The 24,894-nt window shown below is 39.2% G+C and overlaps 1 protein-coding gene across 4 annotated transcripts in view; it reads right to left on the bottom strand.

The window, feature by feature from the left end:
• PDGFD (platelet derived growth factor D) overlaps window positions 1-24,894 on the bottom strand; it is a 267,492-nt gene that overhangs the window by 59,966 nt on the left and 182,632 nt on the right. For 2 of the 4 annotated variants that reach the window (XM_061143144.1, XM_061143135.1), the window contains exon 4: window positions 16,973-17,107. The exons of the other annotated variants lie outside the window; for them this stretch is intronic. In XM_061143144.1, coding sequence (XP_060999127.1) covers window positions 16,973-17,107 — 135 coding nt within the window. The remainder of the gene's footprint in view (window positions 1-16,972; window positions 17,108-24,894) is intronic. 4 annotated transcript variants of the gene reach the window in all.

Here is a 24,894-nt window from a genome sequence, read left to right as displayed (position 1 = left end):
GTCACTCATATTTTCCCCCCAAACTTCAGAATTATTTCATGCTTTATCAGCCCTCTCAAATTTGAAGAGGCCGTTCCCTTTGCTTAGAAGATTCACCCATCTCTTTCCCATTTAGCTAACTCTATCTCATCACTTAGAACACAAATTGACTCACTCCCTTTGAGAAGCATCATTAGCTCTGATGCAGATGCTCCCACCTCTGTGTTTCCAGTGTATACGAATATTTTTACAATGTACTTTTTGCTGACTTTCATGCTTCCACGGGAGCCAGTGTGGTGCCTGGGATATATTAGGCTCTCAATAAAGACTCAAAAACTAATTAGGCTTCTATGACATAATGTGACAACGTCCTTCTCAGATTCTTAATGAAGATCAATTATCTATCAGTGTGGGATTTAATTTTTAAGTTTAAAGACCATATATTCAGGTGACCAATTCATTTTTTTTTTTTTTTTTGGTGCAACAGACAGTGCCAAATTTATTCTGATTTTAAAGTTACATTTCAATTGTCATTTTTCTCTATGGATATACAGACACACACTGTAACGACTCATTCAAAGTCTGAAGAATGATTACAATATTCAAATAAATCAATTTAAACTATAAGGGGACATCTTCACATTCCAGGGTACATCATTGATATTTTCAAAGGACAATTTTTCTAGGCCTTATATTCTAGCTTTTTGTTTATACTGTCAAAAACATTACAATTACCTTTTAAAATACTATATAAAGTTCAGTTGCCACAGAAAGTTGGAATATGAACCTTAGATAACCGGGACAAAGCAATGTCAAAATTTAAGGAAATATTGATTTCTTATAATAATTATAAGTACTAAAGTTGAGACCAGCTCCTTAAAATTATTAAACTGCTCATCACACTCCCATCTTTTCAGGGAAATAAACAAATTAGCAAGACTTTCCCCACCATCATTAATCTGCTCTAAAACTACCTTTATTACAATGCATTTCTTTTGTTTAAAACACCACTGCCTCTAACTCTCTCAAACAAGGTCATTATTTGAAACATTTTACAAGGCTTAGAAAGTTTCTGGCTCCTCTTTTGCCACTTTAAATTTTTAAGACCTACCTCAAAATGTAAGGGGCAATGTACTGGGACAAAATGACAAATGTGCTTTCAAAAAACTCAGTTTACAAAACGGTGAAATAATGTAAAATGTATAGTCAGGTCTATGTTACCAGATACATCAAACTGGTTGTAATTTAAGAAAACACCTTTTTACTAGGAACAAGAAGTGCACCAACTGATCCAAAAAGCATAGGCACCTCAGCAGCCAGATCCTTCTGAAAAGGCATCTTGAAAGGTGACAGATTTCTTGTTCAAACTAGTCACAAGCCAGAAGTAGTCTATATATGGGACATAGTTAAACATATCAAATGTATCAGTGTCAAGTAATTTTGCTAATTTTAAAAACTGACTACAGCCTATGTTGGTGTATGAAACGTGTGCAGAACCAGAAATGAACGTATACAAAACTCCCTTAAACATCAATCTCTGATGTCTCAAACCCCACCCTCTACACCTATCCCAATTCCTTTTTAAGCTATCTTTATTCACACTAGTGACTTAAAGATTGTTTATGAGTTAATGACTATTTCTGTTCTCAAGCATTTTAAAATGTGTAACAATTAAAGATTCTCTAAAGCCACTTTTTTTTGCCAGTGAGAGAGCTGTTGACATTTAGTTTTATTTCCAAAAGTGGTTTCTTCTCGGCAAAATATCCTTAACATAAATATTATGAAGGTTGGGCAGCAGGTGATTAATTCAATTATTTTAAGGCCACTGTGAAAAAAATTTTTTTTCCTCTATATTTCTGTCCTTTGGTATCAGAGCTATTTATTCAGGGGCTTTTAGTACTGAAATTCAAGATATTGCCAAGATTCTTGTAGATTCCACTGGTAACAGGCTCACAATCTTTTAAAATTTATTAATTACCCATATTTGATTTATTTTAAGATTAAAAAATGCAGGTTCTGATAACAATAAAATACTCAGACAAAACAACAACAGTAACTTTCATAGTAATGTTAATTCTGGAATGGGAGAACTCTTTTTGTTGTTGCTGTTAATTTTTTATTGAAGGATAATTGCTTTACAGAATTTTGCTGTTTTCTGTCAAACCTCAGCATGAATCAGCCACAGGTGTACACATCTCCCCTCCCTGGTGAACCTCCCTCCCATCTCCCTCCCCAGCCCACCCCTCTGGGTTGATACAGAGCCCCTGTTTTAGTTTCCTGAGCCAGACAGCAAATTCCCATTGGCTGTCAATTTACATGTGGTAATGTAAGTTTCCATGGTACTCTTTCCCTATACCTCACTCCTCCCCTCTCTTCATGTCCATAAGTCTATTCTCTATGTCTGTTTCTCCATTGTTGCCCTGTGAATAAATTCTTCAGTACCATTTTTTCTAGATATATGCATTAGAATATGATATTGATCTTTCTCTTTCTGACTTACTTTACTCTGTATAATAGGTTCTAGGCTCATCCACCTCATTAGAACTGACTCAAATGTGTTCCTTTTTTGGCTGAGTAATATTCCATTGTGTATATGTACCACAGTTTCTTTATCCATTCCTTTGTTGATGGATATCTAGGTTGCTTCCATGTTCCAGCTACTGTAAATAGTGCTGCAACGAACAATGGGATTCATGTGTCTTTTTCAATTTTGCTTTTCTCAGCATATATCTGGAGAACTCTTAAACTTGAATGATGTGAAAAGGGAAGATCATCTTATAAGATATGTAACACTTAATATTAAAAAGAAAACCTTAGAAATTTAAAATAAAGTAGAGTCTTCCCAACACAGATGATCATGCAAAATGAATCTGAAAGAAACAGAAAAGATGGCTGAGCTAACTAGATACACTATACATTTCAGAGGAATTAAATTATTAACCTGAACATGGTCCCTCAGTAACTCCTATAACTTGTATAATGTACATGTATAGGGTCTCTGTGGGGGCAAATTTTGCAGCATATTTTAGACTTCTTTCTGTGGAAATGTTGATATTGCATTTAGATACAGATTATCTCAGAGCCAAAAGAACATGGAAATTACTAAATCTACCTCTCTATCAACAATTGTTGCAAAGCTATTCTATCACATGGCTACTACATAACATGTAGTACAGATTAAATGAGTTTTAATAAAAAAAGTTGTTAGAACTCCTTTGATATCACAGATCTAATAGTGGAATTACTTTACCTAAGAATTCAGTGGAGAAATTCCTATGAAATAAAGAAAGTGATAAAAGGCTATGGAGGGAGCTGTTAAGATATTGCAAAGATGTCAAAACACAAGAACACTCCAGTCTGAACTGGAAACCAATTGTTGATCTCTGCCATACAGTGGTGAGATGGAGAGAGATTACCAAATCATTTTGCAAGTATTTTCCTACAAGATTTGACAAACTTGTGGGGATTTACAGAAGAGCTGATTGATTAACAAGCTGAGAAAAATGACTTATGAGACAAGATTATAAAACCTAAATATATTGTTTATTGACAGAAGAATTAAGTACTTTGATGTACACTACATAAAGTATTTTAGAGAATGACTTAGGGGTATGATACAAATTTCTAAGAATCCAAAATGTCTCACCATGAAGGGAAAGAATTATTTACCATGTTCCCTGAGGGTAATAACTAAAAGTCAGGGCATGAAATTGAATAACAGAAAATGTAGCCTCTGAATCTACAAAGTTTCCCCAGTAGTGATATCTATTAAATTGTGAAATGGCCTTACAATGGAAGTAGCAGAAAAGCCATCCTGCAAGTCATTTCACACCAGAGTGGACAAAGTATTCAAAGATATACCTTTGGAAAGAAATCTACCCTACTGCTATGATGGAGGGTATAATGAATGACCCACAAGAGTTTTCCATTTCTGTTTTTAGGAGCATTACAACTTTCACTGAGCATCTATCTTCTATCTTCATAGTTTCAGTTTTAAGTTTATTATTTCAATATCTTTTAAATTTTATTTTCTTAAAGGCCTATAGTTTGTAAATCTTTGGTTTGCCCGAGCTATCTGTTGTGAAAGTCATGTTTGTCATTAATATCCTGAGTCTCTGTAAGGAAATTGCTCTGAGGAAAAAGCAACAAAGACAGTGGGAGTGTTAATCCATTTTATAATGCATCTTTAAATGCATACATCCAATCCTAAACTTGCAGTCTCTGAAAGATGATTCGACAGCAGAAAGAAATTTTTCTATTTTATTTATTGCTATAAATCCCATATTAGAAATTTTCTCTTTAACCAGTCATCAATTAAATACATAAGTTTTCCATATTTTATTAAACCCCAATTCTTTTGCTCATGGGCATTTAGTTGATGAGGAGTGGATTAAAGACAATGAATATTGAGTAGAAATACTTGATAGTTTTTGCATATCAAAAATAATTGTTTAGTCATTTATACTAATCTCACTCTTTCCCTCTTATTGAGAATGTGCTAGTGTTTAGTTTGGACACTCAGCAGTAAAGAATCTACCTGAAATGCAGGAGAAGCGAGATTGCAATGCAGGAGATGCAGGTTTGATCCCTGGGTTGGAAGATCCCCTGCAGAAAGAAATGGGAACCCATTCCAGTATTTTTGTCTGGGAAATCCCATGGACAGAGGATCCTGGCAGGCAGTGGACTATGGAGTCATGAAAAAGAAATGACTCATCAACTAAACAACAAGTGATAAGTTCACATCTAATCCTATGAGCCAATAATGGAAGCTGGAGTGAAATGGTGCAGATGTTAATGCACATTAAAACATATATACTTATAGAGAAATTTAACACCTAACAGTATAAATGTGGATATACTTCTGTTTCATGGATACAGTGGTTCTCAACTGCAACATGGGGATGTGGTGTGGATAATTCTAAAGACTGCTTCTAGTTTTTATCTGTTGAGCTTCAATGAACTGGCCAATATCAAAAGAAACTTTTACAAAAGCCTGGCACCAACATTTCATTCATTTGACCCATACAGATATACTGAAAGTGTTAGCCGCTCAGCTGTGTCTAACTCTGCAACCTCATGGACTGCAGCCCACTAGGCTCCTCTGTCCATGGAATTCTCCAGGCAAGAACACTAGGGTGGGTTATCATTTTCTTCTCCATGGATCTTCCAGATCCAAGGATTGAACCTGGGTCTGCTGCACTTCAGGTAGATTCTTTACTGTGAACCACCAGGGAAGTCCAAGGTGTCCTGTGAGTGTCAATTATATGCAAGGAATTTTGGCAGGGGTTTAGCCTACAGAAATCAATGACAGGACCTTTGCTTTCATGGAATTTAGGGGTTAGACTAACATGTAAACAAGTGTCACACATTGTTATAGATGCATTTCAAAAGAACAAAAGTGTTCTACACTTTTGTAAATAGGTAGAAATAAGCCCAACTTAAGAGGGGATGCTTAGAAAAGAGCTTTGAAAGGCCAGCAGCAGGTGATAATTCTCCACTCCTACTAAGTGTAAACCTCTGCACCAGGACATATTATCTCCAGTCTTACCAAGGACTCCACAACTCACTATTTGCATTTTAGGAGAATCTTTAGGCTTGGAGAGCTGAAAGCCTCACTGATGGTCTACAATAAGCAGCAGAGTCTGCATTCAAATGCCAGAGGCTTGATGGATCCCCCTCTAAGAAAGGAAGCACAAATTAATGAGCAGAGTCTATGAACATGCCACAACCATTTCTAGAACTCTATCATACTCAATGTGGCTGCAGGCAGGGCGAGAGATAAGCCAGGGGAAAGTGGGAGGGAAAGTGATAGTGAAGTCCCTCAGTCTCGTCTGACTCTGCGACCCCATGGACTGCAGCCTACCAGTCTCCTCAGTCCATGGAATTTTCCAGGCAAGAATACTGGAGTGGGTTGCCATTTCCTTCTCCATAGCCAGGGTAAAGGATAAAGCAAACAAACAGACAGAGATACACCACAGAGTGCTCTATCGCCATGCTGGGATTTGGATTTCATCACACATCAGGGAGAACCACTGAAGGGTTATAAAAAGAGGAATGGCAGATTTGTCTGGGTATGGGCTTTAGAAAGGTCTCTTGGCTGCTCTGGGGAAAAGACGTTCAATGACCATCCTACAGGCAGAGAAACAAGGGAGGAAAGAGATTCTTGTGTATTGCCCAGGGAAGAGATTCTGGTAGGTATATCCAGACTAACATGAACAGGGAGGAAAAAGGGGGCTCATAGAGAAAGACATTGCGGCGTTAGGGAGGTAAGTGGGGAGTGCTTGTTAATGAAGAAAAGTCTTAGCAGTTTTCCAAATGGAAAGAGAAAAATGCCTACACCCTCCCAGGGTTTCCTTCCTGCCCAAACTGCACCAGGGTGGATGAGGCTGAAAAATGGGACATCTGAGCTCTCTGAAGCAGTGCTCCTCTTTCCTGACTGACTGCCACCTCCAACAACAAAGCGACTAACCATATAGGGCTTTGCCATATTTCTTTCATCACCTTTATTCCACCCTAAGTGTTAACCCTGACAAGTGTTTTTTCTTCAAAAGCTGGGCTAGGTCCACTGAATCCCCTACAGTAGCAAGCATATAACAGATTCTCCATAATTATATTTGCTGAATCAGCTGCTTCAATTCCTTCCTTGTAGTGTTAGTATATGAGTGAGTATACATAGACAAATCAAATGATATATGTATCACTCTGTTCTATTTTTATTGTGTTTTCACTCAAATATGCCAAGTGTGTAAAGACCGTGAATCTTACTGGCAGTCCTTCTTCACCTACAAAATCAGGGCAAGAATGGGAGGGCCAATTATTAGTTATTATACATTTGAGGACTTAAATCTAATTTTCAACCTAAATCAAATTCCTTTATGATTGTACAGTGGAAGTGACAAATAGATTCAAGGCATTAGATCTGACAGACAGAGTACCTGAAGAACTATGGGCGGAGGTTCATAACATCATACAGGATGTGGTGATCAAAACAATCCCCAAGAAAAAGAAATGTAAAAAAGGCAAAATGGTTGTTTGAGGAGGCCTTACAAATAGTTGAGAAAAGAAGAGAAGCGAAAGGCAAAGGAGAAAAGGAAAGATATACCCATTTGAATGCAGAGTTCCAAAGAAGAGCAAGGAGAGATAAGAGAGTCTTCCTCAGTGGTCAATGCAAAGAAATAGAGGAAAACAATAGAATGGGAAAGACTAGAGATCTTGTCAAGAAAATTAGAGATAGCAAGGGAACATTTCATGCAAAGATGGGGACAATAAAGGACAGAAATGGTGTGGACCTAACAGGAGCAGAAGATATTAAGAAGAGGTGGCAGGAATACAAAGAAGAACTATACAGAAAAGCTCTTAAAGACCCGGATATCCATGACAGTGTGATCACTTGCCTAGAACAAGACAACTTGGAGGGTGAAGTCAAGTGGGCTGTAAGAATCATTACTATGAACAAAGCTAGTGGAGGTGATGGGATTCCAGCTGAGCTATTCCAAATCCTAAAAGATGCTGCTGCTAATGTACTGCATTCAATATGCCAGCAAATTTGGAAAACTCAACAGTGGCCACCGAACTGGAAAACATTATTTTTCATTCCAATCCCAAAGAAGATCAATAGCAAAAAATATACACATATGCACAACTGCACTCATTTCACATGCTAGCAAATCAATGCTCAAAATTTTCCAAGCAAGGCTGCAGCAGTACATGAATCAAGAAATTTCAGATGTTCAAGCTGGATTTAGAATAGGCAGAGGAATCAGAGATCAAATTGCCCAACACCAGATGGATCAGAGGAAAAGCAAGAGAAATCCAGAAAAAAACATCTACTTCTGTTTCATTGACTACACTAAAGCCTTTGACTGTGTGCATCACAACAAACTGTGGAAAATTCTTAAAGGGATGGGAATACTAGACCACCTTACCTGCCTCCAGGGAAACTTGTATGCAGTTCAGGAAGCAACAGTAAGAACCAGACATGAAACAATGGACTAGTTCCAATTTGGGAAAGGAGTATGTCAAGGCTCTATATTGTCACCCTGCTTATTTAACTTATATGCAGAGTACGTTATTGAAATGGTAGGCTGGATGAAGCACAAGCTAGGATCAAGATTGCTGAAGAAATATTAATAACCTCAGATATGCAGATGACACCACTCTTATCACAGAAAGCAGAGAGAAACTAAAGAGCCTCTTGATGAAAGTGAAAGAGGAGAGTGTGGAAACTGCCTCAACATTCAAAAAACTAAAATCATGGCACCTGGTCCCATCACTTCATGGTAAATAGATGTGGAAACAACGGAAACTGACAGACTTTCATTTCTTGGGTTTCAAAATCACTGCAGATGGTGACTGCAGCCATGAAATTAAAAGATGCTTGCTCCTTGGAAGAAAAGCTATGACAAACCTAGACAGTGTATTAAAAAGCAGAGATATTACTTTGCCAATAAAGATCCATATAGTCAAAGCTATTTTTTTCCAGTAGTCATGTATGGATGTGAGAGTTGGACCATAAAGAAGGCTGAGAACCAAAGAATTGATTCTTTTGAAATGTGGTGTTTGAAAAGACTCTTGAGAGTCCCTTAGACTGCAAGGAGATCAAACCAGTCAATCATAAAGGAAATCGACTTTGAATATTCATTGGAAGGACTGAAGCTGAAGCTTAGCTCCAGTACTTTGGCCACCTGATATGAAGAGCCAACTCACTTGAAAAGACCCTGATGCTGGGAAAGTCTGAGGAGAACGGGATGACAGAGAATAAGATGGTTGGATGGCATCACTAACTCAACGGGCATGAGTTTGAACAACCTCTGGGAGTTGGTGATGGACAGGGAAGCCTGGCATGCTGCTGTCCATGGGGTCGCAAAGAGTCAGACATGACTGAGCAACTGAACAACAACAAATATATTTGAAGATAATGGAATACATTATTGTGATTTTGTTACAATAAATATATACTTGAGCATTCAGATGAGCAAAATACATTTTTCACATGCTGTTTGTCCACAGTTCTTGACTCACAGCTTCCAAACTCTGGAGTCTCCTAATGTGGACAGTTATAAAGTAGTAATTCTTCTGTTACATTAAAAAATCTGACTTTTTTTTTTTTTTTTCAACCACACCTAATGAAGGCTGGTCACCTGGAGACCCAAGAGAGTTGGAATATTTAGTCCCACCCCTGACCTCCAGGGAGGGAAAGGGACTGTTGTTGTGGTTTAGTTGCCAAGTCATGTCTGACTCTTTTGCAACCCCCTGGACTGTAGCCAACCAGGCTCCCCTGTCCGTGGGATCTTCCAGGCTAGAATACTGGAGTGGGTTGCCATATCCTTCTCCAGGGGAACTTCCTGACCCAGGGATCAAATAGGGGCTGGAGGTGGAATCAATTGCTAACAGCCAAAGATTCAATGAATCATAACAATGTAATGAAGCCTCTATAAAAATTCAAAAGGACAGGGGTCAAAGAGCTTCTGGGCTAGTGAGAGGTAGGGAGAGTGGTGCATTGGAGGAGGACATGGAAGTTCTTTGCACCTTTCCAAGTACCTTGCCCTAGGCATCTCCTCCATTTGGCTGTTCCAGAGTTACATCCTTTTATAATAAACCAGTGATCTAGTAAGTGAAATGTTTCTACGTTCACTGAGTGTCTCAAATAAATTAATCAAGCCCCCGGAACCTCTGACCTACAGCCAGTCTGTCAGGAGCACAGGTGAACAGTCTGAAGCTCATCTTGTGGGATGGGCTCTTAACCTGTGAAATCTGACACTTTCTCCAAGTAGACAGTATTAGAATGGAGTTGAATTCTTGGATACTTTGCTGGTGTGCAAGAACTGTTTGCCAGTTTGGGGAATCCTCCATTTCATGTTGGAAACTGGGTCTCAATATACCTAAAAGAATTGTGGTCAGAAATTTTTATTTTCCTTTAAAAATATGGTTACTGAAAATAGCAGTCTAAATAATAAAGTGAGGCAGTAGTCATTCAAACTGGAATGTGTTGAGCAGCAGAGTTTGTAGAATTTTAAGTAGAGGTTATAGAATTATTAGCACATGGGGAAAGAAGGCTGGTACTGCATAGCAAGTCACTGAAAACAAAGTCAAGGCAGCCCAGGGGAGGGTGAGAGACTCAAATACTGCAGGCACCAGCAGTATTCACATCGTAAAGGTTGTCATTCGCATTGTTAACAGCTGAGCAAACAGACCCTGTTAGGTGTATTTTTTCTGTCATAGAAAACTATTTTTTCAAAAGAGAAATTGAAGAAATTTTCTCTTAACAGAAGGTCGGAACAATAGTGCCTTCAAAATGCAATCTGGTTTACTGAGAGAAGAGATGGGCTATGTGTGAGATGCTGTGAGTGAGGTAAAGAAGTCGCTTTGCTTTCTTTTTTCATGAATAGATCACAACATGAATACTGTCTTTGAAACGGGCCACTGTGCATGCCTCTCCTATCACTTGCATGCAGAACACGGACTAAAGGAAGATGTGAACTAGCAGGCTGTTGATGTGAGGAATTAAGAAAGCTAATTAATTTAGAGGTCTCTCTTCATGGGGCTTAAATATATTTACATTGATGTAAAAGTGTGAATTCAACCTATTGAGTTCTTAATGAAATTAAGAAGCATACTTGTTTGTCTTTTACAATATTTGGAAACTACAATGCATTTATATTTTACTAAAGACTTTCCCACATCTTATCTCATTCAGTCCTACTATGTTCTTGCTACATAGTAGGTGCTTTAGATATGTTTGTAATGACTTCTGGAAGTTTACAGAATGTTAATTCGTCCAGGAACACTTAGTGAGTAAATGCCATCCTACTAAGTGACACGATTAAACAGACCATATAATTAAGGCTTGTAGTTGTCTCTTTTAAAGTGCTCCTAGCCCAGTTAAAACCAGAACAAGAAAGGTCAACACATAAGTGCTCCAGAAAGCTGTGGTAAACTCACTGCTACTGAAGTGGTGAATTGAGTAGTGTTAGATAATTAGATGACTGAGCGGCTGAACTGAACTGAACTGAACTGAGGTAGTTAGAACAGAAAACAGGAGTCCAAAATGGCAGAGGCTAAAAGACAAGGAAGGGAAAAGCCCGCGAAAATAGAACAAAGAAAGGTCAAAGGAAGGTCCGAGGACTGGAGTGAAGACCTCAGGTAGAACGAACAACACTCCTGGCTAACCCAATTTACACAGAGGAGGCCCAGGGGGAAGAAAAAACATACAAAAGGAGGAGTCAAAGAGTTTTCTCTCTCTCTCCCCACCGCGTGCGTGCATGCGCTCTTTCTCTCTCTCTCTCTCTCTGTCTACCCCACATGCTGGTGCGCTCCTCCACTCTCTTCTCTTCACATCTTTGGGTTGGCATGCCCTCATGCTTCGAGGATGGATTCTCCTGCTATCTTCTAAATAAAATACAGCTCTAACACTGATTTGTCTAAGAGCTATAACATAGTCTGTCCAAGACCCAACAGCTGTGACGCGCCAAGCTTTAATGTCCGTCACTCCAAATCTTTGTTGTGACGAGACAGAACCGAGGAGCATACACTCGCCTGACAGTAGCAAACATAAAGTTGAGGATAGTATCCTTAAAGAATAGTATAGACTGGGGCTCTGCTTATAAATTAAGAATTCTTGTCAAAGGAAATAATTCTTATCAGGGCAGCACATTCAAATCAATTGAGGCACATTTAAAAAATAGTTTTGCAGGCCCTTTCTCTGAGATTCTGATTCACTAAGTCTGGGGTAAATTCTTGGCACTTATGTTAAAAAAAAGAAAAAGCCTGAGATGGTTCTACTGCAAACACTTGATTCAGAATCATTTTCTTTGAACTGTGATGCTGTCTAAATTATATTCTATGGTTTAAGCCTGAATTGCTTTTGGCCAATTTTCTTCCTTTTAGCTTTAGGACTTATCACTTTTAAATGCAAATGACTTGGGATGGGTAAGGCTTTTAGCTCTTATCAGTCAGTGATTCATGTTCCCTCAGCCTGGATTGAGTGATTCCCCACCTCTTCCTTGGGTCAGTCCCTGCTTCCTCTGTGAATCATTTCCTGACCACCTTCTCTACCCCTGAGACACTCTCCTGTTATTGACTCTCTCCCGTCTCCCTCCCAGGACTTCTCGGGTATGTTTCTGCTATCGCTGATCACTGTAGGTCTGTTTAATTTTACTCTCTTGAGGGTAGGTGTCCCATCTTATTTGTATTTTCAGGAATTGGAACTTGACATAGAGATGGAGATCCACACACACACACACACAAAACCATGTAGAATGATAACTGCTTTACAGAATTTTGCTGTTTTCTGTCAAACCTCAACATGAATCAGCCATAGGTATACATACGTCCCTTCCCTTTCAAAACTCCCTCCCAGCTCCCTCTCCATCCTACCCTTCTAGGTTGATACAGAGCCCCTGCTTGAGTTTCCTGAGCCAAACAGCAAATCCCCATTGGCTATCCATTTTACATATGGTAATGTAAGTTTCCATGTTACTCTTTCCATACATCCCACCCTCTCCTCCCCTCTCCCCTTCAATAAAAAATAAATGCATTAAAAAAAAAAAAATATATATATATATATATGTAGAATGAATGAGAGACTGAATTTAGAAGATTCCAAAAGGAAACTGAGGACACATAAAATCAGATCTGCTTTGCCATTCTGCCTGCAACAGGACTTAGAAACAGTCATTTTATTTTCATATTGCTAAATAACATATATTTTTGATACCCAAGGGAAGTTCTTGCAAAAGGAGCAGAAGAAAATAGATCATTGATAGTTGTTTATTCTAACTAATTGTACCATTAAATAAAAATGAGGTACTAGTCTTAAATTTTAATTTAGAGCTCTACCGTTAGACAGATTTTCCTCCAGGACTGATTTTTTGGTTAAGATTTTATATCCACATTTCTGTTCTTTAATGATTTAGAAACACCTTCCCTGTCTAGGTTATCTCGAATGGCTAAAAGAAATGTTTCTATTTCAAATTCCTATTTCTTTGTTATCTGTTATAGAGAGATATATCACAGAGATTAAAATACTAGGACATTTTAGTGTCTTTTTCTCCTTGTAAAAATAACTGTTTTTAACACTTCAAGAAAAATAAAGGCCAGAATATGACATTGAGCACGCATAGCCTGAAAAACTGTAGACTTCAGAGATCTAGCTTGTCTTTGAGCCAAAGGGGCTGTTGCACAGTATTTTGTAGCTGAGGAATGGAGATCTTTCTACAAGAGTGACATCAAGGAACTTTTAAACTCCAAATATACTACTAAACTTAGAATCTTCACACTAAAGGTATAGTTCAAGATATTTTGCTGAGTAGTTTAAGAGGGATGAAGAGAATATACATTTAATGTAGTTTAGCAGAACAGGGCTATTAGGTTTTGGCTTTCTCTCCTCTTAACTCTGCCTCAGGGTGTGTGGGTTTACTTGGAAACAGAATCATACAGCAGAACTGTTCCTAGGCCTGACCTTACTCCAAGTCCCCAGTGCTTGCCAGGTTCCAACATGCTATAGAGACTGCTGTGTCTCCCCAAAATTAATATGTTGCAACTTAAACCTCAATGTGGTAGTTTCAGGAAGTGGGGCCTTTGGGAGGTGAGTAGGTCATGAAGGGGGAGATCTCATGAATGGGATTAGTGTTCTTATATTAATAAAAGAGGCCCCAGAGACCTCCCTGCCCACTTTTGCAATGTGAGGTCATAGCAAAAAGAAGACTGTCTCTGAACCAGGAAGCAGGCTCTCACCAGACACTGAGTCTCCTCGTGCCATGAACTTGGACATCCCAGCCTCCAAAACTGTGAAAAATAAATTTCTGTTTCTTATAAGCCACCCAGGCTATAATATTCTGTTATGATAACCCAGATGAACTAAGGCACAGAATCTCTTAAAGGACCTGGGATATACTTAATTGGATTCTAATTCTCCAAAGACATTTAGATGGTAACTAATAAAAATAGTTCCATCTGTTGTACATAGTTTATCAAACCCATATATTTGAAAGGTAATCCTCAGGCAGCTCTATGATGCATGTGGTTCCTTTTCATTTTATGAATTAAGAAACAGCAGCTTGGACAGTTTGAATGATGTGTCCTAGGTCTCATAAATACATCAACTCATAGATTTGAATTTGAGTGTTTCTGACTCATATATCCTCAAATCTGTACAAGAAACCTCAAAAAACAACAAATAAATAGTTCTGGAATATTTAAAAAACCTGAAAAGCTCCTGAGGCCTCAGCAAAGACTCTTGGTGGGACAGATATCAGGACCTCAAAGATCTTTTCACAATTAATAAGAAGTCCTGATGGGCTTTCCAGGTGGGCTCAGCAGTAAATAACTCACCTGTCAATGCAGGAGATGCTGGTTTAATCTCTCCAGGGTCAGAAAGATCCCTGGAGGTAGAAATGGCAACTCACAACAGTGTTCTTGCTTGGGAAATCCTATGGACTGAGGAGCCTGGTGGATGACAATCCATAGGGTCGCCAAAAGTCAGATATGACTGAGCAGCCGAGAGCAGGAGAGCATACAAGCAGTCCTGAGTTTCGCAAGGCTCCTGACTTTCTTCATGAGGTTGGACAGCTCAGAAGCTGCATCAGTGGAGAATCTGAACCACGTCTGCCATGGTATCACTATTACATAGTCTGATATAAGAAATGCTGAGGTCAGGCTGTTACACATGCAATTACATCCTCCTTGAGTTTAAAATATAGCGAAGGCAGATTTTAGAATAAGGATACCTGGTTCCATTCCACAATTCCCCTGACATTTGACCCCTCTAGTGGCCACTACTCCTCCATTCACACCCCCACTCCTTCCAATGCCCAGTGAATCCTGGACCAAGCCACTGAGGGTCGTTGGTAAATTGATATGACTATAACAATAGAGTGAGAGCAAGCGAGTTTTTCTGGCCCTAAGTCTGAAAAAAGACAATCAGTTGTCTCTTTATAGATCATTGGGGATTTCTTTTATATTGAGTTGGCCAAAAAGTTCATTTAGGCTTTTTTCTAGCAGCCTATGCAACAACCCAAACAAACTTTTTGGCCAACCCAATATGTTGCTTCTACTCCAAGCGATCAGATGCATCACAAGTACTCAATGAATGTTTGTTGGTTCAGCTCAATGAAACATATTAAGACCTACTTAGTACAATGCCCTGTGAGAGACCTACCGAAATAAGGTGCTCCCAACCTTCCAGGAGCTTTCACTCCAATGGAGACGCTGAGACCTGTGCATAGGTTTCTATGGGTTAAGAAAACAGCTGGAAAGGAAGATCCAAAATATTCACAGTGGTTGTACTTGATGATGGGAGCTATTGGTAGGTTTTAATTTTCTTTTTTACTTTTCTTTGTATTTTCAAAAACAGCTGGGATATCTACACATTACTTCTTCTTTGAAAAACCATAATGTTGATAAAGACTAGCAAGATGGGTGCCTGACAAAGGGAAGGCATATTTGTGGGTGAGGAGCTAAGGACAAGTGGTATCTTTGACATGAATATGTCTGACAGAGGGAGGGGGGCTTGGATTCTTGAGGAAATATCCATGGGAAAGTTAACTGCAGAGATTAGGGGAGGACAATCATGAAGTATGGACTGCCTGGTCATACGGCTGCAGGTCTGGATTGAGCAATCTGAGGAAGGAGAGGCCAGAACCGAAGCTAGAGTGTGAGGAGGATCAGAACACAGAAGGCTCGGTGTCTGAGTAAGGCATCTGCACAGTACTCCATAGGAAACTGCAAATCATTCACAGGTTTTCAGCTGGAAGTGCCCTGATTACAGCTCTGTTTCTTCCTCTGGCAGTCACATGCAATAGAGACGGAAGGCAGGGAGATGGGAGGCAGGAGACCAGTCACGAAGCGGGGTGAGCAGGGCCCAGCCAAGGAGCACTGATCACCTGATCATGTATTCATGTCTCTCTCTTTTTCCATGCCTTTTCAATCTCTCTTTTAATTTTTTTTTCTTGCCTGGCTCCTATTTTCAATTGCAAAATAAGGGAAGAGTCACTTTGAATACATAACTCAATTTTCTCACAGGTGAAAGAAGCAATGTTGAATGAAGGTCAGCCTTAATCCGCCATGTTCCCACTGATAAAGAGATGTTATGAGTGGTTATTTTCAAGGCTAAATGAATCCTGTCTGAATGATTGATTAATCATTCTTTGGTTCACCTGGGAGAAAAGACTGGCATCTCCCCAGTGTTTCAGGAATCTTCAATTTCCCAGACGGAATGGCTGAGTCTTATATAGAGGAAGGGGGTTGCCCAGTTCTCCTTAGGACCAGAGGTGGATAGGACTGAGTCCCCAAGGACTGTTACCAAAGATGACTGATTGAAAACACACACACACACACACACACACACACACAAATCACTGTGGGTTTGGACCCTTCAGGGGCACAAAGAGTTTTGTTTGCTCCTCTGGAGGAGAAACACTTCTCTCCATGTTCTTGTCTCAGCCCACAGATATAAAGACATTACCAGGCATTTTTGTTTTTCTCCTTCATAGATTCCTTCCCTTCATCACTTCTTTCATCTCCCCTCCCTTCGTCATCTCCATTCCCTCTCCCCTCTTCTCTCTGGGGTGGCCTGTTTCTGACTTCAGCCCCTGGAAAAGGTCTCAGCTCTCATCCACTCCATCTGCTCAGCGTAGCTGGGCCTGGAGTCAACTGTCCTGTCCTCAGCGCCTGCTCCCCACTGTTGGAGACTATCTGTAACCAGGCCTGTCATCTTCCAAGCAGCTGGAGGGGCATGTCAATATATCCCCTAGAGCCTGGAAAGAATCCTTGATTCTGAATTTGTATCACAGTACTGGTGCACCCATACTTTGGCAGTGGGTCACAGCCAAGCTCTCCACTCTAGTTTTACAAGTAAGTCCTGAGCTTTAGCATTTTATGGACCACCATGAATAAAGTTGCTTCTTTGATCATCTTCTGACTTCTGTTTTCTGGGCTTCCCAGGTGACTCTAGTGGTAAGAAAAACAAAACAAAACAAAAACAAAAAACACCCACCTGCCAATGCAGGAGAAGTAAGAGATGTGGGTTTGATCCCTGGAATGGGAAGATCTCTTGAAGGAAGCCATGACAACCCACTCCAGTATTCTTGCCTGCAGAATCCCGTGGACAGAGGAGACTGGAGGCTACAATCTATAGGGTTGCAAAAAGTCAGACATGACTGAAACAACTTAGCATGCATGCATGCATCTCCTTTCTACTGGCAAGAATAAAGAAAGGTAGTAAATGCCTAGCAGCCTCAAGCTGAAGCCCTTTGAATTAGCTCATCAGAATACTCTGAGATGCCTGGCTTCTCTGACTTCGTGCTTTTGTTTAGGCAGCATTCTCTTCTCAGGGTCTGCTCCCCTCCCTGACCCAGTCCAGTGAAGTGTAGTGGAACACGCCACCCTTAAATATGCCACTTTGGTCTAAGAATTATATTGAGCTGAAGGCAACTGAGAAGCAGGCTCAGGCAAGGTCTCTGTTCTCCCCCTATGTGCCTAGAAGCATATAAGTTCATAAAGGTTGCATCTCTCCCCTCATCAAAGACAACTCTGCACCCTTAGCAGCCTAGTGAGGCACCAGAGGAATCCACATAACAAATTTATCTCACTAATCCTTTGCTTCCATTTGTTCTCCCATATATTTACCTTTCCAAAATTCTCTGCCCTAGAATCTTCAAAGTCCTTTTCCATTGTCTTGTCGCTTCTCTGAAAATGTATTATCCTTTGGTTAAAATGTTATATAAGCCCAGGTTCTAACCACCCCTCTGAGTTACTCCTCACTGAGTGCTCCCACATGTGTGTGAGATGTATGTGTGAATAATCTGTTTGCGTCTTTCTTGTTGATTTGGTTTCTGTCAGTCTAATTTACACAGTTCAAAACAGAACCTAGGAGGGTAGAGGAAAAAAAGACTTTTTTTTCTTTCCTTATAGCAGCAAGTCCCATTTTTTGTGAGATTAAGAGTTCTTCTTCCTTGTGTGCCCAGAATATTCCATGCACATTTCATCACTGCAATTCACAGTGTTTTATAATTAATATGTCTTTCTCCCTCAAAGGAATATAATTTTCTTCTTATCATCCACAGTAAGTTCTCAGAATTATCTGTTGAATTGACAAGTGAACATTAGGTAGAGATATTTTCTTACTGAGATTCACTTCTTCAAAGCTTTTTAAGAAAGAAATACTGCTCTGCTTTAAGCATATTTTAATATGCAAATAACTTTCTAATATAATTGAATAGCTTTTTCCTTCTTCAACTTTCTCACTTTCTTCATCTACCAAAATATTAGTACATCAAAAAGCACAATTATAGAGAAAAAGTGATATGTATATAAAGAGGTCCAGTTATTTAATATCAGTGCATCTTTATGATTTTCAAGGATAAAAGTTTGCTTGTGGCAAGTCCGTGTAACTTAATGCTAGATAAACAGGATACTGGACTGTCCAAGTGTCATTAGACAGCATCCCTCGCAAAGTTGGAAATGTGTTTACTCAGCACCTGTGGAGTCATCTGCTCATGTGACTAGTGCATGGGTTTTATGAGGAAAATTAATTACAGTAATAAAGCACTATTTCAAACACGGCTTATGTTGGGGAGGACTGGCCAACACGGAAGAAAACATTCCCAAAATCAGAGAACATGCAGAGGCAATATGTGTGGGGTTCTGAACTGCATCTAAGGGTGATCACAAATAAGATTTAGGGGGTTTCCCTGGTACTCTGTGCAAACTTTAGGTATATTTATTTTTCTTTGGATAGGGTTCACAGCTTTCATATCTCTTGGATAACATATATGTGCGAGCTCTGTGATCACAAATTCACAAGCTGCGTTCACTGTTTCACTAAAAAAGTTACCCAGCCTGAGTTCACCGCTTCACTTATAAAAGAAGAGGGTTGGTCTAAGCACTGGTTCTCCAAGAGTCTGTATTTTTCTTACAATCAGTCTTCATGCAATGCACGGTTTAATAGCAACAGATTATAATATGCCACATGCTGCATTAAACACTTCACATACATTGTCCTGTATATTTACTTCTCACAATTACCCAAAGAGTTATATGCTTTTATTATTATAATATATTTTTTTAATCATCATCATCATCAGGATTGTGTCTACCAAACTGTAAGTTCTACGAGGATAGGAACCTTGTTGTGTTTTGTTCGCTACCCAGTATTTATCAAAGTGCATGAAAAATAATAGGTGCCCGATAAAAAGTCCTTTGAATAATGCATTGAAACGAATATACAACTAGCAAAATTGCCCTGAATTCCACAGGGGAAAATACTATCATAGGGTTTCATTCTACTTCACTTTCTTGTCTTCTCCTGCCTCCTTAATCCTGTTTTTACCTAACCCCTCCTCTTCTGCTCCCCACCCCATCTGCAAGAGCCCACTTCCCTTTATTCTCCTCAAATTCTCGTTTGCTTCTAGACCTAGCCATACTCCGTGTTAAATTATCCTTTGCCCCAGGACTATATTGAATTTTGCTCTTTACTCTCTTAAGAACTCAATCAAAGTTCTCATTATGTATTCAGGTTTTCTGAAGGCAAGTTGATTAAAATAACTGATTCACTTAACCTTCCCAATGAGACTCCTAGTTTATCAAAAAATGATCTCTGTAATTGGTGAAATTTTAGAACATCTGTAAAACTTTAAATAAGAATACTTATCTACCTTCACTAAGAAATGTTGCAACAACAAGACTCTGGCCTTAGGAATGATTGCTTCGACAAATATCCTTTGATGCCCCTGGACTTGACAACTTGGCATTCTGCTGCTATGACCTTCACCTGGGGCCTTGGGGGTATCTTCCTGTCTGACACAGACCATGACCCTGGGTTTTCTTTCTGCTCCACACTTTCTTATCTTGATACTTTCTTAGTATCTGCCCTGAGCTAACTCTCTGATTTTAGCTACCTCACCTGGTCTAAGTACTAAAAGATTTGAGAAACATACAAAATAGGATGGGCTCAGATGAGGATAAGAAAGCCTTCTGACACTTGGCTGAGAGAGGAATCAGCTACTGTTTTACTTCCCTCTCTTATATTTGCCTCCTTACAGTGGCTGGAATTCCAAGATGCCAAGAGATTCACTGCTATCAAAGAAAAGACTCTTCTGTTTTCTGTTTCAGGGTTTAGCATTCGCTGTCTTTTTTCTTAAAGCATTTCTCCCATACTTGCCCATGGTGTTGGTGCTGCTGGCTCCTCTTTTGCTATCAACTCAAATTTTGCACGCACAGATCTCCTTTGACTCTCTAAGTGAAGTGGGTCTTTTTCTAGTCATCCTCTGTTACAATATTCTCTTGTATCCTCTTTCTAGTTACTATTGAAGCTCAAAAAATTTATGTTTGTATATATGTACTTACTTTCTTATTTACGTAAATGTTTATTGTTTGTTTCCACCAGACCACCTGATCTGCCTGCTGAGAAACCTGTACGCAGGTCAAGAAGCAACAGTTAGAACCAGACATGGAACAATGGACTGGTTCAAAATTGGGAAAGGAGTACAATAAGGCTGTATATTGTCACCCTGCTTATTTAACTTACCTGCAGAGTACATCATGTGGAATGCCAGGCTGAATGAAGCACAAGCTGGAATCAAGATTGCTGGGAGAAACAGTGATAACCTCAGATATGCAGATGACACAACCCTTATGGCAGAAAGCTAAGAGTAAGTCAAGAGTCTCTTGATGAAGGTGAAAGAGGAGAATGAAAAAGTTCCTTAAAACTCAACATTCAAAAAAAAACACTAAAATCATGGCATCCGGATCCATCACTTGACGGCAGATAGATGGGGAAACAATGGAAACAGTGACAGATTTTATTTTCTTGGGCTCCAAAATCATTGCAGATGGTGACTGCAGCCAAGAAATTAAAAAGTTTGCTCATTGTAAGAAAAGTTATGGCAAACCTAGACAGCATATTAAAAAGCAGAGACATTGCCAACAAAGTATAGTCAAGGCTATGGTTTTTCCGGTAGTCATAGATGGATGTGAGAGCTGGACCATAAGGAAGTCTGAGCGATGAAAAATTGCTGCTTTTGAACTGCGGTGTTGGAGAAGACTCTGGAGAGTCCCTTGCACTTCCAGGAGAGCAAGCCAGTCAGTCCTAAAGGAAATAAACCCTGAATTGGAAGGACAGATGCTGAAGCTGAAACTTCAATACTTTTTGCCACGTGATGTATAGAGCTAACTCATTAGAATAGACCCTGATGCTGGGAAAGATTGAAGGCAGAGGAGAAGGGGATGATAGAGGATGAGACAGTTGGGTGGCATCACCGACTCAATGGACATGAGTTTGAGTAAGCTCTGGGAGATGGTGATGGACAGGGAAGCCTGGCGTGCTGCAGTCCAGCAGGTTTCAAAGGGTCGGACACAACTGAGTGACTGAACGACAACTATGTGAGATCCTGAGGACAGAGATCTGCCTGTCTTTCTCACAGCTCTATCTCCAGGACCCGAGACTGAGCTTGGTCTAGCATACAGTAGGCATTTAATAAATAATACTGCATCTCTATGTTGCCAAACCTTCAGTAGGATACACTGAAATGAAGCTGAGGGAAACAGTATCTGCCATGTGATCACCATCCTCATCTTGACAATCCTTGGCTGATGTGGTCAGAACAACCAGGGATGTTCAAAAACCTTCAACAACTTTTATCTGACAATGGAAATAAATATGGAATGTCCACATTTTGTACAGAAAGTGAATGAGGTCCTTTAATTTCTAGCTTTGAGAATTTAGTTTATAGGAATAATAATGAATTGCCCATCATTATTTTGTTTTTGTTTTACCAACTGGTAAGTTTTAGGTGAGCAAAATTAGAATCTGTGAAAGCTCTTATAAATCAGAATCTTCATTATTAACTCATTGGCCTTATTCTTCCTTTTTCTTTGCATCCTCATCTTCTTTACCATCCTCTTCCCTTTCTGCATCTATTTTAAATAATTATTTATAATGCAAAACCATGATTCATGTGGAGTTTAAACCTCAATGGAAATTTTAACTGCTACTTGAAGTTGATTCAAACTACAGAGGTACATAGTTAAGTAACACATAAAACTGCTTTTTTATTTTAGAAAATGTTTATAATGTATTATTAAATTCAATTTAAAAAATAAACTAGAGTTTGTTAATAAAACAAAAATGGGCTAGCTTTCAAGTAATTTAATTTTTACTTTAATATTTAATATTTTAATGTTGTAAGTCATCTATATTTCAATACAAGTTTTAAAAATAATTTTTTGAATTAAAATATACTTTTCATTAAACACGGGCTTCCCTGGTGGCTCAGATGGTAAAAGCATCTGCCTACAATGCGGGAGACCTGGGCTCGATCCCTGAGTCAGGAAGATCCCCTGGAGAAGGAAATGGCAACCCACTCCAGTATTCTTGCCTGGGAAACTCCATGGATGGATGAGCTTGGGGGGCTATAGTCCATGGGAGCGCAAAGGATCAGACATGACTGAACGACTTCACTTTCACTTTCATTAAAAACATATATACAAATAAAAGGCTTTTTTAATGCTTGTCACAATATGAAATAAAATGCTTTTACTTTGGAGGTTGGAAGTAAATTATGGTCAGAGGTATGTGTATATGTGCATACAAACACACACACAATTACAATGGGGCTGTTTGTACAGGTCTGCCAGGTTCACTTACCACCTGATGATACATTAATAATTACACCAGTGATAATGATAACAATAAGAGCAGTAGATATTTGTGTAATTTTACTAAGTTCCAGGCAGGTGCTTTACAAAAGTTATTTAGCTTAACCCAATAACTAGTTAATTGTATGTCAGGCAGCATGATCACAATCTTGCAGATGACAAAAATGAGCCTTTGCTCAGTAAGAAGCAGAGCTGAAATTCACACACATGCTTGCAGACGTCTTTGCACACCACACGCTTGGAGTCTAATAACTGACACCTTCCCAATAATCTACTTAATGGTCTTCAAAAAGAGATTCCTAACAACCCAGTCAATCCATTCATTCCCCAACAAACTAAATTTGTAACGGCAGAGCCTACTTTATTTAGACAAACACATTTTGCTAACAGTTTGATAACATTATCCGTTCTGCTTCATTATGCTCTCTGATGGTATCTGTTGTTTTTACTGTGTTGTGTGGTCCGTCGTGTCCGACTCTTTGCGACCCCATGGACTATAGCCCATCAGGCTCCTCTGTCCATGGAATTTGCCAGGCAAGACTCCTGGAGTGGGTTTCCATGTCCTACTCCAGGGGATCTTCCCAACCCAGAGACTGAACACACGTCTCTTGCACCTCTTGCATTGACAGGCAGACTCTTTACTACTATGCCACCTGGGAAGCCCTGATGGTTAACTATCCTCCTCAACTGAGTGAAATTAGGAAAGAAAACTCAGTAGGAGAGAAAAAATTGAAATATGAAATTGAAGCAATTTCTCAGTAGGAGTCAATTCAACAAACATCATAACTAGCCATGTATAAGGTACTCAGTAGAATACACACAGGATACTTGTCCTACCCTCAAATAGTTCATTGCTATCGATTATATCCGGAGGAGACACACACACACACACACTTACTGATGACAAAGATAGGATCACTATCACCATTATTTATTGAGCACTTCCACTACATCCTACGTGCTATTGTAAGTATTTGCTATTAATTTAAAATCTCACATCAGCTCCAATTATTATCCCCATTTTATGTATATAAAACCAAAAGGTAAGAGACTCATTCTGTATCACACATTAATAGTTGGGGAAACATTCTTTGAATCAAAATATGCTTCATAGCAATGTGGTCCCCTGTGGCTGTGCTGCCTTGCCCTAGGAAAGACTGTGATCGGTGCTGGAAAAAAAGATAGATGACCGAATTAGCACATCAGACAAAACTGTAGCAATTGTAAGAATAATTGCTAACCAAAACTAAGTGATCATGATGTTACCCCATTAGTCAGTCTCCCACACTTTGCTGGAGTGAAAAATAGACTAAAAATTACACCATACTTATTCTAAAAATGTTACAAGCATGAACCATGTAGATGTGATTCTAGTGCAGTGGGCTCTTTTGGTCCTGGGCACCTGTAACTTACAGCCTCCAGGGATGCCCTTGAACAACTGGAGAGTCATGAGGTAGGAAGAAGAGAGGTGTTTGATGGAAGGCTGAGAAGTGGAAAGGTGGAGATGAGAAGGGAGGTGGTTTTGACCTATCCAAATAGCTATGTGCCATTTTCTAAGAGCACGGGGATTGCTCAGGAACTATCAGTCCAAATTTCCCCAGCACCTCTCATGCCTTAAAGGAGGAATTGCAAAACATCTGTCTCCAAATTCGAGGAGCTTTGTAGGTCTGTCCAACATTTTAAAATTCATTATTTAAATACACCTAAAGAAGGCTTGTCATTTTTTTTCTAGTTTCATGAGATATAATTGATATACAGCACTGTATAAAGTGGGCAGCATAATGATATGACTTATACACATCAAGCCTCGCTATTTTTAATCCCACTGGCTCCCTCTAATTTTATATAGGGCTCACTAAGAGTTTTAAGTCTGGTCTCTGTAGCATTTGATTTCATAAACTCGGCTTTAAAGTTTCTCCAAGAAAAATTTAAACATGAATAAAATGACCTTTCCAAAACATTGGTCAAGCCATAAATGATCCCTGTTGAACAAGGTTCAAATAGAAGAGTTTATCAAAAAGTCCCACAGATCTAGACTTTATATACACCTGAAGGTTATGCCTACTCTATCTTGGAATTCAGCCACCAAACCACTTTGGCCCTAATTGATCATATTTAGTGCCAGAAGCCTATTAGGAGTGAAAAGAGAGATGAAGCTATTTGCAATAAATGTAGACCAAGAGACTGGTATAACAAAAAAAGGTACAACAACCATCATTTCTATAAAACACAACTGAATGTACTGGTGGAGGTGAATAAGTA

The sequence above is a fragment of the Dama dama genome, chromosome 1 (assembly GCF_033118175.1).
Source record: "Dama dama isolate Ldn47 chromosome 1, ASM3311817v1, whole genome shotgun sequence".
In the NCBI taxonomy this organism is placed as follows: Eukaryota; Metazoa; Chordata; class Mammalia; order Artiodactyla; family Cervidae; genus Dama; species Dama dama.
This window is presented reverse-complemented; position numbering and strand designations above follow the sequence as displayed.